The 18,168-nt window shown below is 39.6% G+C and overlaps 2 protein-coding genes across 2 annotated transcripts; one reads left to right on the forward strand and one right to left on the reverse strand.

Moving 5' to 3' along the window:
- Positions 1–16: 16 nt before the first annotated feature.
- Positions 17–7,091, forward strand: LOC110055127 (uncharacterized). The gene is made up of 13 exons (XM_020761510.2): positions 17–236; positions 336–410; positions 536–583; positions 1,885–1,939; positions 2,669–2,758; positions 3,131–3,194; positions 3,659–3,725; positions 4,097–4,174; positions 4,524–4,581; positions 5,040–5,120; positions 6,059–6,119; positions 6,192–6,378; positions 6,969–7,091. Exons 1-13 carry the CDS (start codon positions 149–151, stop codon positions 7,067–7,069), a joined length of 1,053 nt encoding a protein of 350 aa, XP_020617169.2. The 5' UTR covers positions 17–148; the 3' UTR covers positions 7,070–7,091.
- Positions 7,018–13,471, reverse strand: LOC110055106 (uncharacterized). Its single transcript, XM_089270676.1, has 4 exons — positions 13,013–13,471; positions 9,885–10,652; positions 9,118–9,390; positions 7,018–8,693 (listed from the first exon to the last, which is right to left on the reverse strand). Exons 1-4 carry the CDS (start codon positions 13,311–13,313, stop codon positions 8,221–8,223), a joined length of 1,815 nt encoding a protein of 604 aa, XP_089126802.1. The 5' UTR covers positions 13,314–13,471; the 3' UTR covers positions 7,018–8,220.
- Between the last annotated feature and the right edge of the window lie 4,697 nt (positions 13,472–18,168).

Consider the following 18,168-nt stretch of genomic DNA (forward strand, 5'->3'; position numbering starts at 1 on the left):
CGGAGACTTTGCTGGACTTCGCCTCTAAAATCTTCAAAGTCTGTTATTACTTTGAAGAAAAAGAAAACAAGAAAATTATAATTTAGACCAGGTCATAACTATCGAATTTATTCTTCTCGTCCAAAAAGTACTCCCAAGACGAGAGGTCATGGCAAACACAAGTAACCAAACGAGTTCCAGTTCTCCAACCTTTAGAGTAGATGTTATTTTCAACTCTCTTCGTGAACTGCAACAAGGTTTGTAAGAGTGAGGCTACCACTTTACATTTTTTGTCGTTTTTATATCTCGCCTAGATCTGGTGTTAACGTAACCTTTTTTTGAATTTATTGTTGTAGAAAAAGAACGCCTAGAACAGCATTGCCATGAAGAGAAAGCTCGCTGTAGAAGTTTGGAAATCAAACTCGACGCCTGTAAGTAAGCTCATTAATTTTCCACATGCATTTGCCCCATTTTGTTTTAAAATTTTCTCCAGGCATAAGCTTACCTAATTTAAGCTTAAACTTAACTTGCGTGTTCATTTGCTTTTCCTCTTTAGGTCAAACAAAATACTATCAGTACAGCGAAAAAAATTGTAAAATGTTGGGTAAGTGCCAGACTAATGTTTTGAAATTTACTTTCTCGAAAAGCTAGTGATTTTAAATCGGATGAATTAAACTTTATAGGCTTCAGTTTAAATTTGATAGAGCAATAAGTTAAAGTCTTTAAAGCTTTTCAGTGTAGAACGCAGGCTAAATTGAATCTAGTTTTTTTACAATTAGAGCTGACATCAGATAATTAAAAAATTGGCTCACTCTTCAATGCAGTTCGTGCTATTATATCTAGCATATACGCTCTTCATTAACTTCTAAGCTTTTTTTAAAAATCTGTATGTCCCCACGGTCGTACCAATCTATGCCTACTGACAATCAAACATTATCTGATGATTTGAAATCTAAGTGGCTGGGTCAGGCAATCGGTCTTGCGAGTAATTAAAAAACCGACCGGCAGCGCCTATATTTATTGATTAGGTTGGAAAAGTCTTAAGTAACAATCTTAACAATATTAATAAAAAAAATAACGTTCAAGAAAGTAAGTGACAGGAGTTTCTCTTTTTTTAGTTCCACATTTTAGAACTTTCCATTTGATTAAAATATTCAGTTGCAACTGACAAGCCAACAAATAAGGAGGCCTAGACCATGTATTACGCTCTGATATAACAAAACATTTTAGTCAATCATGGCGTCTGCAGAATTCAATTGTATTAGGATTTAAGAAAAAGAGGTTACGTACCATTGATCACTAACTAATTATTAACCGTGAGTAAGGTCTTTACGGGAAAACAGGTAAATCTCAGACCGAGACCTTGCCGTATTGGCCGAGCGATAGCGAGGTCAATACGGCAATTTAATGCCCGTGGGCATTACGGGAGAATAATGCCCTACAATTAGCCAATCAGAGCGCACGTTATATCGGCTAAAAGAACAAGCCATGTGATAATTAACAATAGCCCATATAATAACTAACAAGAACAAGCCATATGATAATTAACGGGTCAATAGCCCATGAGGCGAAGCCGGATGGGCTATTGCCCTTGAGAGCGAAGGGTCTAATTGTTTTAGTATCACCCAACTAGTCGGACAGAAAAGGCAATAATAAAGTTAGCAAATGCAAGTTGAAGAAGTATTTATTTGGGAATAAAACGAAAGACAGTGTGACGCTCGATTGCGCCAATTTCGCTACTCGAGGACTATTACTAATTGTCCTCTAGTAGCATAGCCAATTAAAATGCAGGATTTGCATTAGTCCACTAGTTGGGTGATACTAATTATTCTTACTGTTTAAACTGAAGTCAGTGTTAATAAGTAATTGATGACAATTGACGAGAGACTTGATTTCTTGTTTCAGAAACTGTGAATGCTGCAAAGCAGAAAGTATTGCAGACACAGCTACAAGCTAGCAGGTAATGTTTTAAATATTGCATGGTATGCAAGTTATTTTGATAAGTGTTAGGCAACTCAACGATACAATCAATCGTGTAACTTAATAAAAAAAAAAACAGCTTTTAATGACGAAATCACTTCTAAGACTGAAGTTTAATTCGTGATCGGCGACTAATTAAGTATAGAGCTAAGATACCCTACACAAAAAAAGACTTCCTATTAAGTATTTTGAATTTCCCGCTGCCAGTATAATCATTTGAACCTTTAGGGTACTGAATTACTTGTATCACATCTTGTTGTAATGTGCCATGTGATTTGGCACTGTAAAAATGCACCGAATCGATTTTTTTATATCATTAAAATTGGATAGCAAAGCAATTTCTTTAATTATCCTCGAGGCCGACGCCGGAGAGAGAGATGGTTGAAATCAGACGATATTCGGTAAGATTGAACAGGCTACCTCTTCTATTGTTCAACTAACTGTCAACGGAATGGCATTTTTACTGGGAGATAAAACGTACTGGGTTGTGCAGCCAAAACATCAGCGAGTTTTGAAGGGCGCATTTTCAGTTATGGCAAACTATTATGAATGCCTGTATCTCAGGAGCTGTTATATATACGGATAACAGATATCAAGGACTCAGTAATTTCTGACCACGCTTGTGCTTCGTTAAAATTGTTGCGTAAAAAAAAATGAAAAAAGAAGTACTGCAGCTGAGCTATGTTCATCTTCAATTAATTTTAATCAGGCTAAAAGAGCTGAATGACGGAAAAGGTGCAAGAATCACAGAACTCCGCAAGCAAATTGATGAAGAAATGAGAAAAGAAGAAGAAGAAATGTAAGTTGAACTATAATTTATCCAAGGTTAATCGAATTGCACAGGATCCTCAGCTTTAATTATTGTGGTTTCTTATATATCAAGGACGGAGACCTTTAGTACTTCTCGTATTAATTTCCTAAAAATGGGCCCTTTTATCCGTTCTCGCTGTCAGGATCTCTCACCCTCCTCCCCCTCTCTCGCTTTAGGGGGCTCTGAAGAAGAGAGATCTTTAGGACCGAGGTTTATAATTACCTCGTGTTCTGTTACCATACTATGCCTTTTAAATCATCCATGAAACTTGTGCGAAAGCTAAAATAGTTACTGGTGAAATGAAACTCTTATTAAAAGCTCTGTATGATAAGTGCGTTCTGTGATCCTCATCCAACACAGGCAGGTCTTTCAAAACAAGCTGGCAGAACTTACAAACAACTTTAGGAATGCAAGAAACTATTATGTAAGTTGTCAAATTGCAAGTTGAAAAAAAATCTCGTGGGGGTTGCGACAGTGTGGTGTTGGCGCAGTCTCACCATGATTAGTCGAGGCTGCGGTATAATTCTGCTATGATCTCCTGTGGATATTAAAATTAACATTCTCCACGGTAGTCTAGTTTGTCGCCTACCTCAGCTGAGCGATATCCTTCCCACTGGCCACAATTCGTTAAGTCAGCGCTAAGCAGCGGGACCTACCTCTTTCCAGATTATGATGTTCTATATTGCAGATACCAGATTTAGAGGTTAACATTTGGAACGCAGTGTGATTATAGGGCAAAATACCGGTATTACGTTCTAGTTTGAAGAGTGTTTAGGATAGAATTCAGAGTGGTTTATATCTTATCCTGCAAACTTAGAGCGTTCTCGGTGCTCACCTTGGAAATGAAATGAGAAAACTGGTAAGTGTGATCTTTTGTATTGTGCACAGACGGAGGAAAATGTAAAGAAGGAAATGGAAGAGTGGAGTAAGCAGGCTGACGAAACAAAATCTGAAGGTTAGTACTTAATGTTACGTAAGAGTAGCAAATCTGTCTCTCAGTTTAAAAGAATCGAGTAAAGTAGAAATATTCCTCAGTCATTTAAGACCCAATTACAACGAGCGTCGCGTTCTAACTCTGTATCTATAAGACACTTTGTTTTAGAGACTTCAGACTTCTCGTAATTTCAAGTTCAGGGGCTGGAAATTCCACTGAATTCGTCTTTCATCACTCTGGCCGCAATATTCTCCTGTATACTCTCCTTTTTATTCTTATTAATAAGCAAGAGTTATTTGAAATATCACCGAAAAACTCCATCCGGTAAACAGTCAAAATGTAGGATGAGGAAAATTATCCATCACAATAACAGACTACACTAACGTTTTCAGTTTCTAAAGAGGACATCGCTTTGAAGGAACTGAGTGCCAAGTTTCATCAGTTAGAGATGGAAACCAAAAATGCAAAAGGTTTGTATGGAACTTCTACCAGAGGCACATTAATTTATTTTGTAACTATCTCTTCTTTAATTACTTTTAGTTTACAGTTAAACGATAACTATTTTGCTGAAATTATTTTAGCTATAAGTTCATGAATAATTTGAGATACGTAGGCATTATGGCCAGCATGCGGGACACCGGACCGGGAGCACTGGCGGAGTTACCATCGACAGCATATATAATCCACGACCACAGCACAAAATGGATCATCATTTATAGTTTAACCGGTGGAAGTATCATTTCACTACAATAAGGTCACTTGTATTCCTAAAACCAGCAATTTGAGATATCTTCCGCATAAAACTACTTCCTCTTTCAGATGAACTTAACCGCAAACTGGAGTTTGATGTGACTGCGAAAGAACTGCAAACGGCTTTGTAAGTACCTAGCTCACTTTCACTCTTCCTCTTTTACGTATACACCTTTCAGTCTGGAAAATGTGACTTTTTCTTAACGTTGCTTGATACAGTTACTGCAGGACTGATCTTTAATGTGCTCATTCATTTTGCTTTGTTTTGCTTGTTCGTTTGTTTGTTTTTTGTATACTGTGTGTGCAATGTAATGGACAATTTTCTCTATGAGACGTGCCTGCAGGGAATCATGGTAGTTGTATTCATCATCTTGCATAGGATGTTTGCTTCCATGAATGCAACTATCATGATTAGCTATAGATACGTCTCTTAGAGGGAACTGGCCATTCAACAGCTGAAAGTATAGGCATTTGTTGTGATGTAATACTCGTCACAAAGTTGCATTAATGTTTTACAGCAAAAGAGGCAGTGAAAATGATTTTGTAACTTTACAAATGAAAATAGACGCTATACTTAAATTTTAGGACGGTTTTTGAGGAAGTGAATCAGGAGGCGAAAGGAAAGCTAGAAATATCTGAGGAGGAACTGGTGGAGAAGCTGGAAAGGTAACCAATATTAACATATCTCATGCACAAGGTTAAACAAAACAGATAACTTAAGTTGCTGCACTAATTTAAATTAATGATAGAAGAACTTGACGGCCATTATAAGAAATTGAAACTACAAGTGACAAAGAAAAGAGTATTCACGTTAGTAGTCAAAAATACTGACGAAATAAATAAAAGCCTTCATCAAGCGCGAAATGTTTGGGTGGACATTCTCAATTCATAAAACAGAACAGTTTTCTGAAAGTGACGCTAGAGTAAAACTATAAGCTCTGTGGATGATAACTGTTCCAGGTATTCGATTAGTCGTGGAGCAATGCAAAAACGGCGAATCACTCGATATCCACCTTTCTTTATGTTCCCCACTTCTCCTCCCCTCCCTTTTAAAATCTTTTTCCCCTCTCCTTTTTGTCCGCCCCCTTTTTGGTCTTTTTCCCCTTTTTGTCCTCCCCTTTTTGGTACTTTCAGTTCCATTCAGTTTGTCTTTTTCTTTCCCGCCATTTTTCCGGCTGCTCCACTACTAATTATACATTAACTGAACGCCTTGAACAGGCTCTATGATCGGTGACACCTGTACTATTTATTATTCTAATTTTTTTTTTTTGACACAGAAGCTAAGGTCAGCCCTGTAGACCTTGGAGATCTCGACCAAGCTGTCAAACAGCAAAATAATTCCGCTGATGTTCGGTAGTCTTGTTAGTCTGTTCAAAAGCTTCAAATCTAACTACCGTTTAGTTCTACTCATGATATCAATTTGCTGACGGACTGACAGTTTGGACTCAAAACGTAAACTTTGGTGTTTGGATTTCTGATTGATTTGTAACGATTGGTACACTCATTATTTCTGCTCTGAGTACTTATACATGGCACGTGTTACTTTTACAATCTCTTAAGTTTTGACTGAAAAACAAATGTGTAATTAAGTCTTTATATTGCAGAATCAAGCAAACGAACAACGAATATGACAGAAGAGACGCCATTTCATTCTGCCCAAACGAGGTAATAAACGGACCGAAAACTAATTGTGCAACGAAACTTCTGTGAAGTGATTTGATTATTATTCAACGGCAGATCACATCGAACGAAGCCGACGCAACAAGCAATAATGATGCTATACAACCAAGTGCATTTCCGTTGGTTTCTGCTGACTCTGTTCCACATGTCGCCGCGAACCTAGCTGATGGTTACGAGCAGCCCAATATTGTCAGCCGTCAGTACTTCAGCACTGAGAGTCCTTCTCTTATACCAGGTTCAAAAGGTAAACCTGTCCAGTTATTTTGATTTTTAAGCTTTCACTCGCAACTTACCTGTAACTTTTACGTTTTTAATAGTAAGTAGTGCATTTGAAAACGTGATTTCTTTCCACTCTATCGGGTAAAAAGAATAGAAGAATATTGATAATGACTAAACAAATCATCACTAGAAGAGGAGAACTTACAGGATGTCCTTAATAATGACACCACGCTCCATTGAATGTTGGTATGTGTTGTTGTCAAAACATCTCATCCAAAACTGACTTGTAGAGGAAAGATAAGAGGGTTAGGATATTTATTATTTATACCATGCCATAGAAAATACAGCCAATCAGAGTAAAGGAAAGCCGTCGCCTTCCCATCGTGCGTCGCGCGTATGTCGCATTGATAGTGTTGGCCACTGTATTTTCTATAGCATGGTATAACGTAGTTATGCAACGCTCTCTTGTCATATACCATGGGATATCCCACTTGTCGCTTGTATTTTCTTGGTATACACACTTGCCTAAAGGCTCGTGTGTATACCGAGAATACAGCTCAAAAACATTACATAACTGGTATTTATTCATGGTTGAAAATATGTATCTCTTCACAGAGGGAACTGATCATCAGGTACATTTACAATCAGGAGGAAGAAGGTCATCTTTGCAAGGAAGGTCTTTTTTTATTTCTCTACCTGTTTCCTCAAATAACTAATGTCAGTGCGCGTTGAAGTTTCTCAAATCGTTATGCTACTTACTACACGGGAAAGTTCTAATTAATTTAAATTGGAAATTACGTGTATTAAATCAACTTCTTTAAACTTTCAGTCATGGCAGTGATATATTACAAGTGAGAGTGAGGAAGTGTAACCTTATCCCCTAAAACAAACTAGAATTAATCAACAAACGTTATCATGTCAATAGCACAAATGCTTGCTGCCTGAAACTAGAGCTGGACACCAAATGCTTTGAGCTTTTGAGGCATTGTCGTCAGAGCAAAACCGAAAAACAAAACGAAAATTAAAAAACACCCAAAAATCCCAAAATTCCAAAATCGTTTGTAGTGATTTGATGTTAGATCGAATAGTTGAATGGCCGAATTTTGGATCTACTACTTTTGAATAAGAGACACCCATTACTAGACGATATCAAACAAAGGCACCCTGTATTTCATCGTAGATTGATTCGAAAGTGATTCATGACCACGGTGTTGGTATAGGTCAACTGAGGAGAGCAATTCGTGCGTAAGTTGCTTTCCATGATTCACCTATATTTTGCAGGCCTTGATATTCACATCTGAAAACTAAACTAATTATTTGATCTTTTGAGGTAAGTAGCCAGTCAGAACGCTGGAAAGCCGTTGCATATCGGGCAGTGTACCACGGGCCCTATTCCAGTTAAGTTTCCCGGCGGCGTTCGTTTTGATATACATCAGTGGTCTGAATCCAAAATAAACATAAAAATGTGTTCAGGATTGGTAAATTTGAGAAGTCTTAGAAAAACTTTGGAAATGTACAGACTGAAAATGATCTTTATAAAATATTTGGAGAATTTTTTAAAAAGTTCTCGGAAAAGAGATGGGGATCTTCGGCAAACAGTAAGAAATCGACGTTTCTCCTTGTACTGTTGCCAGTCTTCTGTACGGTTCAGGTAATATAGTTATGTGATGCATTTCCGTCGTATACGCGGTGAACAGTGACAATCCGTGGGATTGTCATTCAAAGAAAACTACCACCAGTCAGAAGTGTTCCCTTCTGGGGTAGGGGTGGGGGGATGCCTGTTTACCCTCTTACAGTCAACTAAATATTAGCAGTATTGAGTACTTTAGCTTAATCTGCTAAGGTCGAAAGCAGGTAATTTGGCTCTTCAACATTTTAAACCAAGAAAAATAAGAGCCGGTATCTGGTGAACATAAGAGCTATGTTTTGGTACCTTCAAACTAGATTTCATGAAAGAAACATTAACTCCGGAACAAAAGTTGTAATTCATTCCGATGTTGTTAGCAACGTAGCTACCCTGTAGCATTCTTACAGCGGCAGTATAATTTACACCCGCTTGTAAATAGATGTGTCGTGAAAAATACACCTCAAATGTTTCCTTGCTAGAAAATCTGTTGTTGTAGGTTAGAGATTTACTGGCAATGGAAGTATTTCCTTCGTACAGCTGAATTGTGATGTTGTAGTGAGCAAATAACCTTCGATCATTCCACAGTCGGTAGCCGCGTAAGATTATATTACTGCTGGTCTGAAAATCGATGGCTTCAACCGAGGAACTTCTCGACCCGTATCTGTATCCAACATTTGGAATCTTGTCTCTGGAGCGCCAACAGCTGCAATCCACTATAGAAAAAAAGTTGACCATTAGGGTTAGGACACTCGAGCCGTGAACAATTGACATGTTTACAGTTTTTTGGCGACCAGAGAATGAAAAACGATCAATACTTTTGTTAATATGAAGAACCCTCATTTTACCGATGTCAAGTGTCATGGTTTGAATATGCTCGTTGTTGAAGGGTGAGAGGGGCTGGTGTTTCGATTGATGCAAGAAGAGAGAAGATTGGGAGCATGGAAAGAAAAGGAGCGCCTGTAGCAATCTTTATCATACTTTCCAGAAAACCGAGAACTGATAGAGCACGAGGAAAAGAGTAGAGAGGAAAGTGAGTAAAATTAATTTGAAATGACGAAGGTAGCAAGTTAGCATGCACATGAAACGCAATTTGTTTTGATTTCGCCTGACTTAAAACACTCAGTAAACAATACTAACCTCCTTTCTGCACCACCAGGTTCATCCTGGTCTTCTTTAAACCCATAGAGTTCATCACAACACACTCGTACAATCCACTGTCGGTGGCACTCATGTTTGTTATTTTGAGGTTTCCATCCCTTACTTCAGTCCTGGCCAAAGGAAACGGCTGAAGAAGTCGACTCCAGTTTGCAAATGGAGTTGGGAAACCTTCTGCTTGGCAAGTTTCAGTGAAGTCCGTGCTTTCGAAAGGCATGACTAGTGCTGGAGGTTTCTTGGTGAAGATAGGTGCCGCTAAATCGAAAACAAAACTTCATGATCATTGGATTTAGTTTTCATACGAACAGCCCACACCATTTTTGAATATATTTGATATTTTCAATTGCAATGAGGCCGCCCTTGATTCAAAGTGAAAGAATTTGGGCCTGCATGTGGCTGACAATCGTTTTTGCTTTTGGGCCAGTTAATTCATCTCGCCTTCCAAATCACTATTCGGAAAATCTATTTAGAAATCCTCATTGTCTTACCTCTCAAAAGACGTATTGGACTGAGAAATTTTTGGAGACATGCCAGAGATAGCTGGTTGAGCTTATAAATTTGTTTTGATATCCGACCCGACAGTATAAACCAGAGGGCCTAAAACAGCGTTTAGGCTGTATAATCTAACGCATCCTGACGACCAAATAACTTCATTTTGGGAAACCATCATTCTATTTGGGATAATCGCTTCATCTGTTCAGGGTTAGCTCAGGATAAACATTAAATATCTGTAGTTTGAGTCATCTTACCTCGAACAGTCAGGTTGCTAAAGGCTTCAGCTGATCCCAGAGCACTTGTAGCCAGGCATGAGTACAACCCAGCATCACTGAAATTCAGCTGTTTAATAGTCAGTATTCCTTCTTCAATGGAGTACTTTAATCCCGGCGAAAGTATCTCATTTTCAAATTTCCATTCAATCCTTGGCGTAGGATTTCCACTGACTGTGCAATTGAAAGTCGTGTTTTGTTCTTCGTCGACTGTGTTCTCACCTGGCAGTAAAACGGTTTGCGGCGCAGATATTGATTTTCCGGGTATCCCAGGGGGTCCCGGCACACCCGTCGGTCCAGGACTGCCTCTATCCCCCTTTTCTCCTCTTCGTCCCGGAGGTCCTGTTTCTCCCTGTTCTCCTCGTTCTCCGGATATTCCGGTGGCACCATGGGGTCCTTGCGAGCCCATTTCTCCTTTTATTCCCCTCGGTCCGGTAGGTCCGGTCATTCCTGGTTTTCCGTATTTACCAGGAGGTCCCATGATACCTTGAGTCCCAGTCTTCCCTCTTGTCCCCTTTGGCCCCCTCCTGCCACGAGACCCTTTGGAACCTCTAGGACCAGGACGTCCAGGGGGACCAGCAGGACATACCCTAGCGTTCGATCTGCAGTATTCATTCGGAATGAATCTCCCCAATTGAAAAGAAATCTCACGGCGTATGTCTTCGGTTGAAAATCCCCCTCTTGTCGCATTGGCAGTGGCATCCCTTCGGGATCTGTGATCAAGACTGCTAGAAAGCTCTTCAACAGCATCTGACAAGTGAAAAAAAAATCGATAAATATTTTATACTCACATGTTCCGTTTGCAAACCAACTGAAACCTATTTTAACAGCATGAAACCTTGCATTTACTCTGTGACGAGTCGGTGAATAAATGAATGAATGAATGAATGAATAGCCTTTATTTTATTTCGGTGAAGGGCTAAGATGGCATAGGTAGCCGAGAACCATCAGGTGGCTAAATCATTCTCACTTATCCGTCAAACAAGTCGAAATTCTAACTAACGAGTGGTGTCTCGACATTTTAACTTGGCAGATAACATTTTTATTTCGTAAACTAACAGACTGTGTCATGACCCCCCCCCCCCTTTCCCGAGGTGAAGTACTCCTAGAAAAATTGGGTAGGGGAGTGCGGCCCGCCTACCAAAGCCCTTACCCTATTTATGACCAAAATCTACGATTTTCCCTACCCTATTAATGACCTGACCAAAAATACGATACCCTGTCTCAGACCTGCCTTATAATCAGTTATCTAGTTCAGACCGATGTTAAAGACATTGTGAAGGGCTTTTGTTGATGGTCTTATCAATAATGATGAAAAATTAGCTTCTTTTAGAAAAACATATCCAGTTCAAGACTAGAGTGCAAAAAACCATACCCTATTTATGACCAAAATGGCCAAAATCGATACCCTATTCAAGACCAAAACGGCTGAAAAACCATACCCTTTGGGTCGCACATACCTATATAGCCCATATAAGGGAGTACCCCACCCTTCCGTGTGACACCATTTCTGACTGCTAACAAATTGGGTAAAATATTCCCTCGCGACCAATTAATGACCCTGGCCCTCTCTGCTATCAACTTAAAACCAGTTAACGCTAATCCAGGATTACAAGTTTATCAAGTTAGTAAGTAAGTAAATAAGTAAAACCTTTATTTAAGTGCATAAAAGTGAAATTAAAATTTAGGCTTAACCCTAGGCTAACCTAATCGCGCTTTCTATAGCCCAGGAGAGCACTGTGTGATATCATAGGCACTATATATGTGATATCATAGGCTTGCCGGCTTTCTAGACTGGGAGCTTTTCATAGCATCTGTTTCGAGTGACAGGATCATTCACGTTGCCATCAACATCTTGATGGCAGCTTGTCAGTTTTGCTGGGACTCAACCCGGGGGGACTCCCATATAAAAGGGACGGGGGTGGTCGGCGGAAATTTTGAAAAAAACAAAAAAAACCCTAACAGGTACCAAGATCTTGCTTTGTAGGCGTGACTTGAAATTTTTTGATCCCTAAGAGGTACCAATTATAACACAACACATTATCTCCGGTGATATTTGGTTCCGCGGAAGCTCCCGCTGAGGCTCTCTTGAGGCTTAACACCCTAAGAGGTACCAAAACCGCTTTTTAACCTCTAAAATCCCCTGGGGGGTGGCTTGGAAAAATCATATCACATTATATTATACGACAAGCACCTCCGTCCCCTTTATATTGGAGTTCACCCGGGAGGTCTCAAAACTTCGTAAATGCTGAAAAGACTCACTCAGTGTGCTTGGAACTGCTTGCATGATTGTCAAGAGTATCTGAAATGGGTGCTGTTGCCAGCTAAGAAATCAAGCGGATTTTCCTTAACTGATGGGTGACACCTGAGATCTGCAAATTTTACTCTTGGCTGATTTAACTACCAGCTAAGAAATCGCCAAACCAGGCCCTCTGAAGAGACTAAATAGCTAACTGCTTCTGATAACAAACTTATCACACATATTGAATGATGAAGTTGTAGATGTGTTTAGATTCTAAAGCAGAACATAGTTTCACAAGGAAATAACGGTTATCCAGCAAACACATCAGGGAGGTAGTTACAAAGGAATGAAACCAGAGCTTTAGATTTCGAGGAGGTCTAAGAAAAAAGTACGTGTGGGCTACCCTTGACCTCTGAGAAAGCTCGACGAGATAAACTAGTAATACATTTAGTAAGCATGTATTCTCGGACTGAGTAGAACCTACTGCAAGCGAACTTGTTGCTCTAAGGCTAGTAGGAGACTGAACGAATGCCAACAATTAAGTACGTAGTTACCTTTTTGACAAATGATGTAAAAGCCCAGTCGACCTTCTTACACTATCGCATGTAGAGGGAATCTGCTAAAAGTTTGATTTAAGATTTTCACAAGAAAAATTAAAATACATTGTCCCATCATGAAAGGTTGGAAAGGACTGTTTTGCCCCTGAATTTCATTTCATTTCATTTACTTGTTTCTCACACATATTCGCCCCTTTTTGAATGAGTTCGGGCTAGTTGAAATGGACTAATACAGCGAAGTGATAAATTAATACTGTCTACTGGGGTCAAAGTCTAAATCAGTCGCAAATTCAATACCAAATTCAACGGACCTGATGAAGACGAGGAAAGGCTTTCTGTCGAAGATGATATTGGCCTACTTCTTTCGCTGTCACCTTTGTATACCGTTGTCGGAATATCTTCCCGTCTTGCATTCAACCTCGTAACGTAACATTCCTCTATCAAAACCACCATCTGTCGTTCCAATGCGAACAAGCGATCATTTGTTTCTTCATTTTTCATGAAGAGAATTCCACAAACAAACACTAGAATGACTGACAAAAACGATGGCCTGATGAAAGGAAGAAAATATCCAACTCGATGATACTTTGACGGGTCCACTTCCCTGAGCATGGTTAGCGCACATTCGATAAATCGCCGATGGAAAGAAATGAGTATAGCGCACTGCTGTATCACCAACACTTAAATCCGGGTATTTCTGCGCGCTTCACTGACACTCGATATCTGCCAGGTGAGTATTGTTAGTCAACCTTCACAACACGTATCTGATTCTCCAAAGTTTGTTTAGTCTACATAGTGGGTTAGAGGGCACGGGGGAAATATAACTAAACTTTGGTTAGCAAAACGTATGTACTTGTTGCTAGTTATATAATGTAAGCTATTTTTTAGAGTCACCGTAGATTTGAAGTCTATTTCGGAACAAAAAAAATACTGATACTTCATCAAAGGAATCACACTAAAGTCTTCATAAGCCTGTTAAAGCAGTCCTTATTTGTGAATAATATTAAAAATATTAAAAAATTGTTTGTGACGTCATTGGTTCATTTCTGCTTCATTGTTATTCGACTTTGCACACAGAGGGCATCCCGATAGCTGAAGTTGACTCCAAAATGATGAAGGGCTTGCAGAACTATGAAATCTTAATTAGCTCGTTAGGTCTAATATCGAAAAAGATTTGGCGTAAACTTGCTAGGTGGCAAACGAGTGACTTCATGCCTGACATTCTTTATATTATTTTGATTATTTTAACCCTTGTCATACGAAAGGTATATTGTAGGCTCGGCTCAAATTGGTGTGGACGGTTAATCTTGTCAACCCTTTCAGATAGCTTCTTTCCATTTGAGCTCATTTGCAAAGCCAAAAATTGGTTTTAGAGTACACTTAGTTCGTTATAGATAAGATTATGACGTCACAGCTGACTCTATCGAGTCTTCCTTAATTTCTAAGAAGAAGGCCAAAAAGTGTCCAGTAGTGGTGGAATCAAAAATATTAATTACCAAAGTGATGGAGGATTAAAGCGTAAAGGCCGTTTACAATTTTGCCTACTAGCGGACACCACTCGAATTTACATACATTAAACACTCTTGTAGGCCGTTCAATGGGCGAACCTTCAGTAAGGTGAGTGTGGATACAGAGCCTGATCTACATTAGTAGAGGGAAGGGGAAGGGGCGGTTCTCGGTGGTTCCAGTGCGGTTTACCCCTCAACTGGAGCAGGGGTTGAGGAGGTTGAAAGGAAATTTAACTAGCCAGTAATTAATGTGTACGGGAAATACCCAGATTAGGACCTAGGGTTTGATTGGAGTACATAAAAAACATTTTTTTAAGAATTAACAAAATTTATCGTTTGAAATAAACTATTCGAAAGTTTGAGACTTTCTGAGTGGAAATTGACGATTTTACAATTTCACAAACTTGACTATTTGGTCCTTAAAAATAGTTAGGGGAATGAGTCGAGTTGTAAGTGCGAAATACCATGATGTGACGTCATTTTGATACCTTACGTCTCATAGACAGGAAATCGGTCGCTTCAGCTACGAGTGTTTCGGTAACGACCTAACTTTGCTAACGTGTTAAGTCAGTTCTCCAACGTGTTCGGTCTGTTCGTACAATGGTAGGTAGTCAGCTTGTTCTCCCTCGAATTTTGTCGTTCTAGAATTCAAACTCTAAATCGCACCTGTAAATTTGTTCCAATTTGTGAGCGATTCGGTCGTAAAAACAACACCATACAATTTTGCTTAGCAATTTATAGCAATTCAAAGTATTTTTTGTGAATTTCGCGTTCAACTTTTGAAGCGATTCTGATTCCATAATGCACATCTGTCAGCGCCTTCCTAAGATAAATGGAATGGGAAAAACATAAGCTCTAAAAAACAGCCTCTTGGCTTTTCCAAAGTGACTTCAAAGACTTCAAAATTAAGTCTTATCTGACTTCTGCGAGACATAGACAAACCAATTAAAGATGTTTGCGAAGTTACCCAATTCATACAGGACGCCAACGAACTGACCTAAGCAGTTAGCTGACTGGCCGTTGATAAACCTCAAATGGGAAACAACCGCAATTAGGAAAAACAGAAAAGAAAACATGTAACCCTATTCAGGAATGAGCGACTTCAGTTCAAGCAAAGATCAAGCGTTATCAACCGAGGGCATCAAATTGTGCGTTATTAGGACTAACTTCTAGCGCACGAGAGAGGCGGATGAGGTCGGTGAAGATGCAGTAACCTTCGCCGGAACAGGAACAGGCTCCCGGCGAGGACGGAAAACAAATTCGGCGAGCGCGAAACTGAAGAATTTGGACAGTGAAGTGATCGGGGCGGAAGCCTGCTCGCAGGCTAAAGATGCAGATGAATATGAACTTACATTAATAGTGCAGGAAATCAGATATCAAAGAGCTTCCTTTTAATTCGCGATTCAGGGTTGTTTTGCTAGTCAACAAGTTATTAGTCAAATGCATTCTTAAAACCAAGAGTTTATCTCTTGTTACAACTTAATACATATATGGTCTAACCTAACAATGATCGCTCGGATCGGATCGGATCTTTGGTGTAAATTCGGGATCTCACATTCGTTGAGCATAGGTTTTGAAACCTTTGTTGGTTAGGGACACTTGGAACGTAATATCGCCTTTTTTTGATTTGTCTACGTGCATCTTAAAACTTATCATCTGGTATCAACGTGACGTCATCGGTTATTGACCACGAAATTCGAATACCATTTTTAAGGGGAAAATGGCACAATATTAGGGATTGTAAAATCGTCAATTTTTTCCCTAAAATTCTCAAAATATGGAAACGTGTAGTTCAACTGATAAAATTAATATAACAAAGCAAACAAGGAGGAAAAACGTTTTCGTATCATACGTATTGCATCGAATGTGGGTGACCATGGGTTTCCCAGCCAGCCCAAAATAACAAGAACAGCACCGTCCTTTATTTATTCACGATATGGGAAAAGGCAAAGACTTAAATGCAAAGACCTGAAATCGGCTGAGGAACAGATATGTCGAGGAACAGATCCGCGTGCTCCTTACTAAAGTGACACTCCTTGTAGCTCAACTCTGTAATATTGAGTTCACTTTTAACATCGTAGGAAACGAAAAATAAGCGCTGGTATCTGGCCCGAACCGACTCCAGAACTGTTGCTGTCTTTGGATGACGCCAGAACATGAAGCTCTTGACATGCCGTCAGTGTGTGAGCAAAAGAACTTGCACTTGTCGTTATTTTAGCTGTTGCGGAGTATAACAGTCCTGCACGAATAGAAATCTCTTGTAAGAATTGAACCTCAAATGTCTTACCAGTGGATCTGGTGTTGTAGGACCCAGTCTTTTCTGCAATCGTAGAACTTCCACGATACAAACCAATGGTGACCTGAAAGGTCGTTGAACCGCTTGTGACTCCCCACAGGCGGTATCCCCGCAGAATGGCGTCACCATTGGTTTGGAAATCAATTGCGTCAACTGTTCCACAGTAACCCCAGCCTGAACTTAGACTTTCAGGTCGTCGGCTGCGCTAGCAATCACAATTTATCGAAAGAAAAGTTGACATGAAAACAGCAACTATAACAGCAACGAATTATATGTAGTAGTAAGTTTCATGCATGAAAAGCTTGTTATATATCTAACGCCTAATATATAGGTTGGTAAATTTTGCCCACATAGAATTGTCAATTGTAAATTATGGACTGTCGCCTTATAGTGGTAGGGGAGCTTGCGTGTTTCCACGACCCCAAAAGCTATACCGTACCGGCTGGGAGTTCAATCTCCCTGGCAGATTCAATCATGCCTGGCAGGTCAAAGGGTAAAAACCAGACTAAAGGACATTCCCTGACCCTCCAGGTTGGGAGTTTGGCGTAGGGCCAATCACCCTACACAGTAAAACAGAGCCTGATTACGGAAACCAAATGACCTTAGGTGTCCTGCGGGGCAAAATGAGGAATGAGACGAGAAATCAGATAAAGCTGTTTCAATACCTTTCTTGTTCTTAGCCAAGTATCAGCTCCGTGTCAGTGGTGACAAACTACTAATCAATGTTTGGCTATCATCGTGTAATATGTTCCACTTATTAGATTAAATGTTAAATCAGAGTCATTTTTTAATTCCGATCCAAACATTTTGAGGAAGGATCGTGCGCATAGATTTTGAGATAAACGTCATGGAAATTACTAGTGCCAGTCTCCCCTTAAGCACGCGGTCTTTCATTTTGGGAAACCAGAAACTGCAAGGGACCGCATACGATAAACACTGCCAACGTAGGATCTAAAAGAGATCTGATCAGCCAAAGAAATGTATGAAGACAAACAATAGACTGCAAGGCTGATACTATGTGAAAAACGCCTTTTGTTTTTCAGTTGTCGCATATAATCGCTAAATAGCTTAACAAACAGTAATTAAAAATAGAAAAATAATACAACACCAACTTCGTGAAAGATTTTACAAAAGAGGTTAAAAACTGCTTTAGCCATTCGTCGAGGGTGTCCACTTTGATCATCTGAAGTACTAAAACATATTGCAAAGTGCAACCAATGCTTCTCTTTCACTGAAAACTTTGCTTTGCATCATTACCTTCCGATCCTGAGTGTGCGGAAACCGCCTTTATTGAAACAAGATGGCGTTCAAAGTTTTGCAGTCATCATACGAGACTATGCAAATTATCATGTGTATTCACCTAATGTATAATTAAACAAAAGTCAAATCGCGAAAGTTACGCCTTGACTTGTTCATGGTCAATAACACACCTTTAAAGTGGCTCAAAACAATAATGTTTCCGTGTGAAGCCTGGGCTCTAACGCGCACTTCAGCGCGAGGAACCACGCGATCACCAGAGGGGTCGCGAGATAGCGCTCGAGATGCAAAACTCACAACAAACATGGCGGCGCGAGGCCTACTTCATAAAAGTTTGTTTCCGCCAAGTTTAGTGAGCTGTTTACGATATCGCTTATTTTCACCATCCAAAACTTCCATCCTTCAG

This window comes from Orbicella faveolata, unplaced genomic scaffold (assembly GCF_042242905.1).
Source record: "Orbicella faveolata isolate gen_17 unplaced genomic scaffold, um_ofav_v1 contig_34, whole genome shotgun sequence".
Taxonomy (NCBI): Eukaryota; Metazoa; Cnidaria; class Anthozoa; order Scleractinia; family Merulinidae; genus Orbicella; species Orbicella faveolata.